This window comes from Pistacia vera, unplaced genomic scaffold (assembly GCF_008641045.1).
Source record: "Pistacia vera cultivar Batoury unplaced genomic scaffold, PisVer_v2 Contig500, whole genome shotgun sequence".
Taxonomy (NCBI): Eukaryota; Viridiplantae; Streptophyta; class Magnoliopsida; order Sapindales; family Anacardiaceae; genus Pistacia; species Pistacia vera.
In genome coordinates this window covers 204024-212236 of record NW_022196336.1, presented here as the reverse complement: position 1 = coordinate 212236, position 8213 = coordinate 204024, and the positions used below count along the sequence as shown (strand labels likewise).

Below are 8213 nucleotides of genomic sequence, written 5' to 3'. Positions count from 1 at the left end.
TTCTTAATTAACTGAAAACCTTTATATTCTTTAGTAGCTATAATTTGTTTTCCAGTTTCATTACCATTATGACAATATAAAACATTGCTATATAAAATTCATCACAAGGGAAGTGTAATTATAGCAGTTATTAGAAATGGCTGACAATAAATTTGTAGCTTGCTAATTTTTCAAACAATAACTAAATAAACATAAAGGGCTAAACTTGAGGTTTCATATGTCTGCAGCTAAAATAGAAAGAAGAACTATTTCGTTGGTGTACGGAATAATTTTTATTCGCCTGATATATTTAAAGCTTAAAAAAAGGAAAATCTCGAGGTGAAAACCCATATACACTCTTCAGAGCATACATAAACGTATGAAACTTCTTCCCGTGACAAAATTAATGTTCATGGTTTTATCAAGTGGCATCCCTGCTAAGGTCGATTGTTTTTGCATCCTATTAAATGACTCATTAAACTCCTTCTTTCCTTTTGGGTATTAGTTTCTCCCTTGCTTTTCGTTTTGAATCCAAATAGGCTTCGGTCGGGTTCTATTCCATCCTCCGCCTATGAGAAAATCCACTTCTTTTCTCAGGACGCCTATCGATACCAACAGATTAGCTTCGTATTCTTCCATTAACAATATGAGGAAAGGCATTTTCTTTCCAAGAGTAAGTGTTCCGCGTTTGATACTGGAAAGTCGTAGGTAGTCAGCAAATATGATCATTATCTTAGAACTAATGGTCTTGTTTTTTAACAAAAGATCATTAGTTAATTTGATCTCTACATAAAGATTATCAAAAGTATTCTTAGGTCAACTTGTATAGCATCACATTATTATTTCCTTTTTCACAAGGACACTTTTAGGTTTTTCCTTTCGCTACTGAAAAAAAAAAAAAAAAAAGGGAAGAAAAGTCTTATTACATCGTAAAAACATAGAACATAAATCGATGTCGGAAATCTTTAAGGAACGTCCAAAATAAGGAGGAAGGCAAAAAAATACATGATAAATAAATAAATAAACAATCTAAACAAAATAAAAGAATTCCTTTTCTAATCTTACTGCTATTTATGATCTATGATCTAATTAAACAAAAGAAGGTTACAATATTATAACGCAAATTATATAAGCTGAAGTAAGGCGAAATACATTTAAAATTCAACATCCGCCGAGTCTGTCCCAACAGCACTATCTCGGCCATCGTCCGCATGAAACTAATTTATTTGTACTTGGTATTTGTGAAGTCTAACTATAGTTTCCTAGAAATATTCATCAATATGCAGGACACCAGAAGTATCCCAAATAGTAGCTAAAGCAATACCATCATAGTTTATTATTTACAGCAACCTCAATATATAAGTTTCTCTTCTTGTAGAACTGTACTTCCTAGAATTAGTATATATCTTCTGATTACTATGTTTTGCAATCACTTCCACAGATCAATTTGGCAACTGGAGGTGGACGTCGAGGCATATTCTTGAGTAATCCCTGGCCTTTTGGATCCATGGGCAAGTAAATTCATTTGTTCAGCCACATGAAATTCAGCAGCACTGGAGTAATTGGTTTCCTTGGAAGCATCCTCATGGCTCAACTGAGATGCGACAAATTTGTCAAGTACTCGCCAATCTGTCACTTGATCCACCGCTGGTTCATTGTTGTTGCTATAAAGTGAGTTCAAATCTTGTTGATGACATTGTTGCGTGTGTTCTTCTTGAGTGAGAGTTGAGGATTGCAAAGTGCTTCCGTTGTTGTTTCTATCATAACCATATGGAACTACTGAGTTGCAACTTACACTTGCTGCTGATTGTGGAACTTTGGGACTCTCTAACTGAGGAAGCTGGAGGAAAGCGTCATGAGAGATATTATACTGCAACTCAAGCTCTTGCTTGCATGGATAGTGGAGATGATATGATGAATAAGGCTGAGGAATACGCCTTGGAGAATCGATTTCTGGAATGAATGAGACTTGGTCGTCGTACCAACACGGGGACTCATAGTCACCCATTTTCCGCACTGTGGTCATTCGCTTCTTGAACACCCTACATACAACCCATCCTTCTTCCTGGTGCGTTCATAACAGTTTTAAGATTAGACATAACATAAAGATACAAACAAAGAAATGCACTGACTGAATGACGAAGTTAAGTATAAAGATACAAATATAAAAGCTAAAATAGAAGGAAAAATGCTAGACAAGAGAAGGGACGAAAAAATCATTCAGAAAAATGCTTAGTAACAATGAAAGTTATCTCCCTCATTCTATAGGGACACATATATGCATGTAAAATTAAAGAAGCCCACGCGCCCCAAAAAGAATAATGAATAAAATAAACCGTAATTCTACTGAATTAGAATAGTTTAGAATTCTTTTGGTTGGGTAAAAAATTATTCAATATATGGAAACAATAATAGATATAAATGTTTTTTAATAACCTTAGACATATAAAGAAATTTTATAAAAAAATTAATACAAAATGATATAAAAGGAAATGAATAGAAGAATGAATATGACGAATTTAAATTTTTATATTCACTCTTTCATTTATTTCTTGTCACATCACTTTGTATATAAATCTGAATCTTAAATAAAATGTAAATAAAAATATGAATGTATTTTATCATTGAAAGAATCTAAATCATTTTTTAGATGAAAGAGACATTCCGAAAACCACATCTGTGAAGGGAATTGCTCAGATCCACTGCCTTAATACCCTTTTTTCACTACCATTATGAGAGACCATATTTAACAATTAGACAAATTCTCTCGTTTATTTTGGGGAAAAAAAAAATCGTCTTAAATATATGTTCTGAGAAAAATTCTAACCATTGACACGAAATTTTAATAATGAATCTCATAATTATTAATCTATTATGTAATTTTCCTGGATAAAAATTCACTCATCATTTGAATAAGCTACTAGCCAAGGTTAATGTATCTTACACTAAAAATTATTAATGCACTAAGCTATCCACTCACACAAAACGAGGATTCAAATTTTAGATGTTTCCTTTAATGTCAAATTATTATTTAACCTAGAACTTAAATTATCATATAAGAATCCACCATTAATATTTAAGTCCAAAATGAAAAACCAATTCAGGTAGTTAAAACTGATTAGTCACTCATCATTACTGCTATTACGTAAGTGATTAAACTTCTTGATTGATAAAGCTTTGACTCTTAACAAAAAATAAAAAATAAAAAAAATTGTTTGTTGACCATGAATAATCTAATGTGTCTTACTGTTTTACTAGCATTGCATATATATGTATGCCTAATTTGGAACTAATCGAAGAGACTAATGGAGTATACGTAAATTTCCCTATGTTCTGGAGGATTAATTCGTTGCAGAAATGGTGTCTATGTTTAGATAGAACTCACAATTAATGTAAACGAGATCAACGAATAGAGGAAAAAAATTAATACTTGCCTGAGGAGCTCCATTTTCATTAGTTTCAAGTCGATATTCATGCATGATCCAGTCTGACTTTTGGCCATTTGGAGCTCGACCTTTGTAAAACACTAAGGTTTTTCTCATGCCGATCAAGCTATGCCTGGAGTATATGGCCTTGTCCCTTCCTGTGGCTTTCCAAAATCCTGCTTTTGTAGCTCTATTAGTGCGAGTTCCAGTTGGATACTTCTTATCTTTATGGCTAAAGAAATACCATTCATTCTGCTCTTCTGTTCCTATTTTGCACAATTCTAGAAAATACACAAAACAATCAATGTTAATTGAACATATATGCATTTTTTTAACTTTCTTCGAAATTCTGACGTGTTTTTGGCTAGGGAAAAAAGGAATAGGCTACCTTGAAGATCCCATGGCTCAATTTTGTAAAGATCAACATCTTTGATGACATCTAGATCGATCCTTTTAGAAGCAACTTTTTTCCTTAGGTAGTAATCAACGAGTTCTTCGTCTGTGGGATGGAATCTGAAGCCTGGAGGAACATGTGAAAATGAATTCATATTTTCACAGGGCTAAAGACCTGCATTTAGATGGCACACTTATCATCAAAATAGAAATAGTTAAGAAAAAAGAAATAATAATACTGTTATCAACTTATGCTATATATATCACAGGGTAACTATATTTATTGGCAACCCTTGGCCTTACTCAAAGTTGTTCGAGAAAATAAAAAGTATACGTAAAGGATGCAGGCATGCATAATTCAGAATTGGGATTCTCATGGAATGATGATATTATATTTGTTAACCACTTCTATCGATTAGGAGATCTTAAACAAGATATGTTCAAATAAACCGAATAAGGTCTCTAAAATATAAAATAAGTATAAAAAATCTATGTTAAGTTTCGTTATTCAAGTTTCAAATTTAATCTTCGAGATGTAAGTTGCACTGACCAGAAATTGAAAGCATCATATGTATAATTTATATCGATAACATAAATAAATCTTATGTTTTACGACACAGCCAACAGAAATGGTGCAAATTTATTCTGAACCAAATATATATACATATACATAAACGTAACAATTGAACAATAATGATCATTTAAACATAGTCTTCCAGCGTAACAATCCTCTAAATTTCGTAGTTTATCATGTAATTTCATACAGCTTATATATGCAAAGTACATATAGCATATGTTTCAGCTGAATGAGAAATAATACGCAGTCAGTTCAAGTATATATAACTGCCTGCTTTCTATACACTAGTCTGAATCCATCTTTTTTAATCCAGTTTATAAGTTAATACCATCAATGTACGATTACTCTGTTTGACCTAGCAGATGTTAGAGGGAGAATATGTACATACTGTAATACAATTCCAAGAACAACAACAGTTAAAGAAGAATTACATATGTAATATTTGCTTTAATAGGCTCTGAAATACAAAACAATTGAAGGACAGTACTTGGCTAAAATCTAAATTGATCAAGTAGGGTTGAGGATTTAAAAAAGGTATGTCGGCCATGAGAATTAACTGTGTTAAAATAAATTTGCGAAGAAAAAAAAATTTGTACAGGTCAATGCTAAAATCAGTCAAATTTTTGGAATGCTAATCTTGATTAGTATAGATAACTAAAAAGTGAAGAAAATTTAATCATACATAGTAAAAAATAAATTAGAAAGAATTAAAAGAAACCATTTCATCAACTCACATGAAACCATGGCTTTATATACTTATGGATGTTTATATATGATTGCCCTACATGCATGGAAGATAATATCATAAAACGATTTAATAAACAAGACAAAACTAAGATTTACTTTTACTTAATTCAACAGACATAATTAGGATGAAAGAGGATTAACTAGTAAAACAAAAAAAGGGTTTTCTCCACTCATAAAGTGAGTGTTGGGTAGGTGTAAAGAATCAAAAATTCAATAGATTTGCTTTGTGAAACATGCATAAAGGGAAGTAGTAAGAATTCAGAAAATGACAATATGTAACACTGTAGTATATCATTAATAAAATGACACCTTACAATTTCTCATTGTTGATTCAACTCTCTAATACTTTATACAACTTTCCTGTAACGCATTGAAAAACAATCCGAAGAAATGGATAATGTACATCATGAAAGCATAGACAATTAATGAATATTCATGTCATGTGTAATCTTTTTAATGGATTTGCAAATCTTTTAAAATTATTTGGAGCACACTAACTCAATCACGTCCTTCATACCATTATTAATTATCACATAATTCCTATAGCAGCAAGTTCATAAAAAGTGAAAGATCTGTGTAACTATTGCAAAAAGAATAACGTGTGACAGAGAAACATATTCTTCTTATTTGTTTGTCATGAAAGATCATAAATCCAACTACGGTGCACAGAAGAATCGGAGTTGTAGAGATGTAACCGGAAAATGAAAAGTAAAAAAACATGAAAAAGAGTTATATAAATTAATTCCCAACATGGAATATCATTAAATATTAGTAGTTGCCATAGTGTACATGAAATAAGCATTAGAAAATGTATGGAATGATTCAATCGGGAATTAAATTGTTCAGATCAAACTCAACACTCCATTAATCTTTTAAACTCAAGTAGTGATGAACGTCAAATATATGTTGTATTAGCTTAATATCTTTGCTTAGCTTATAACAAAAGCATCCCGTATCTCAATGCATTAACCTAATGGCTATTCGTTCAAAAGAAAAATTAAAAAAAAAAAAAAAAAAAAAATCACAAAATTAAGACATGTAAATTGGAATAAGCAGACCTTAAGAGAGAAGAAAAGAAGAAGAAGATGATGATTATGAAGGAGGAGAAGCTCACGATAACACAACCTTGACAATTCCTGCTCAGATCTGATTAAACCCAGCCTTTAAGCAGCTAGCTATAAATGAGCTTAAAGATAAGAAACTTTTGCTTTTGGCCTCTCTCTTTTTAAGTTCTATTATAAGCAGACAGAAAAGCTCGAGAAATGAAAGATTGAGAGAAGAAGAAACAAAACTGGGTATGAAAAGTTATCCTCGGGAATTGAAGTGGTGTTCTCTCAAGAAGTGTCTAGTAGTTGTCGAGAGAAAGAGATCAGATCCCGAGGATGGAAAAGAAAAGAAAGGTAAGATTGAGGAATGGGAAAAGAGAGAAGAGATAGGGTTAAATAAGAAGAATGAATACAGTAGAAATTAGAGAACACACATGCCCTAATAATATACTCTTCTCTCTCAATATTCTCTTTTAATCTTAATTTTAAGTGGAAGCTTGATTGCTGCAAAAGCTTTGCGCGAATAAAGGACGGGGACAATGCATCACGCAAGATTGATATTGATATTGATATTGATATTGATATTGATAACAAGAAAATGTTTTAGAGGCTGCAACCTCTTCTATCTCTTGCTTCCACCCACCAGCTACTGATTGAGACTCTAAGAAAGAGAATGTTTATTAGACTGAGATTTGATGATGTCAGAGATCGGACGGTTGGTATTACTTGGGCGTCTTAAAAGGGTTTCAAAAAGTGTAAAAAAAGTATTTGTTTAAATGTTTGATAATTAAGAAGGAAATTTATATGATGAAAGGATGATATTTTGGTGGTGAACAACATTCTTCACCCCCCAGCCAAAAGTTATACCGCGTGATGTACACGATTAGATTAATAATAACAAATCCTTTTCTATAATAGAGAAGCATACAATTAATACGGGCAACCCTTTTACCTCTCATTCTCTAGATCGATCTTCTCCTGTTTTGCTTTCCTTTAACGTGCACCTTAATCTTATAATCTTTAAAGTGTCATGATTTCAGCAACCATTAATCTTCAAAATTTATATATACCAAAGTTTACAGTTAAATTCATATATATCTCATCTCTTTGAGGTCAACATAGCAGCACAAACGTAACACCACCCACCTGCAATTTCTCTGTGACAAAGCTAAATGTCTAACTATCCAATGGCTGATTTACTAATAAACAATGCATATGGGTGAAGTTTAAGAAGCTCTTTCAAATATTTATATTTAACTAATATTTTGTAACTATTTATATATAAATTATTTAGCATACACAAAACTAATATTAAATCATGTAATTACTTACAGTGTCCTTTCGGGATCCATAACAAGCCCGATTAAGAAAATGTTAAGAGACCCAAGTTGTGTGGTGAGCAACAAAGCTGGAGCCTAATAATAAAAAAAAAAAAAAATAGTACAATTTGTTTGAAAAGTGCAAATATTTTAATGAAAAAAAGGTTTTTTAAGTTTAAGGTTTGGTGGCATTTGAGGTAATAAATACACTCAAAGTCCTTACCAGCAATTGCACGCGGGTTCTGGTTGGTCAGTCTACAATTTGTAATTTTTTTTTATCTTTTGAAGAGCTTGACCCCACAAACCGACTCAAATAACAAGACGGTGACTCTTCTCCAAATACATACGATAAATTACTTAAAAACAAAAAAAAAAAAAAAAAAACTCAAATCAGTTAGGCTTAGTCGGCTAAGCTAAGCCATAAGCCGATATTTTGGAGGTCTATTTGTGTGTGGGCTGTGGTGGTGGAGAGTGGGGTCCACAAAAACGGAATGATGTTTTGGAAATGGAACTGAGTACGTGGTGGCTAACGGTCCGGCGTGGGCTAGCCCATGATCATTAGGCTCACAAATTTGATTGCAGGCTGGTTGTCTAAATGGGCCCCATCCCGTTATCCCGTTTGGACCCCACCTGTTAATTAATGGGCCCATTTTTTATTTTTTATTTATAACTTTCTCTCTTTCTTTATTTAATTTGCTGTGAATGCGACATTTACAAAATTGTTTAG

General features: G+C 32.3%; 1 protein-coding gene across 1 annotated transcript; it reads right to left on the bottom strand.

Moving 5' to 3' along the window:
* Positions 1–1069: 1069 nt before the first annotated feature.
* On the bottom strand, positions 1070–6562 carry LOC116105603 (NAC domain-containing protein 7-like). The gene is made up of 4 exons (XM_031392011.1): positions 6247–6562; positions 3793–3972; positions 3414–3685; positions 1070–2044 (listed from the first exon to the last, which is right to left on the bottom strand). The coding sequence occupies exons 2-4, from the start codon at positions 3950–3952 to the stop codon at positions 1409–1411; spliced, it is 1068 nt and encodes a 355-aa protein (XP_031247871.1). The 5' UTR covers positions 3953–3972; positions 6247–6562; the 3' UTR covers positions 1070–1408.
* Positions 6563–8213: the final 1651 nt, after the last annotated feature.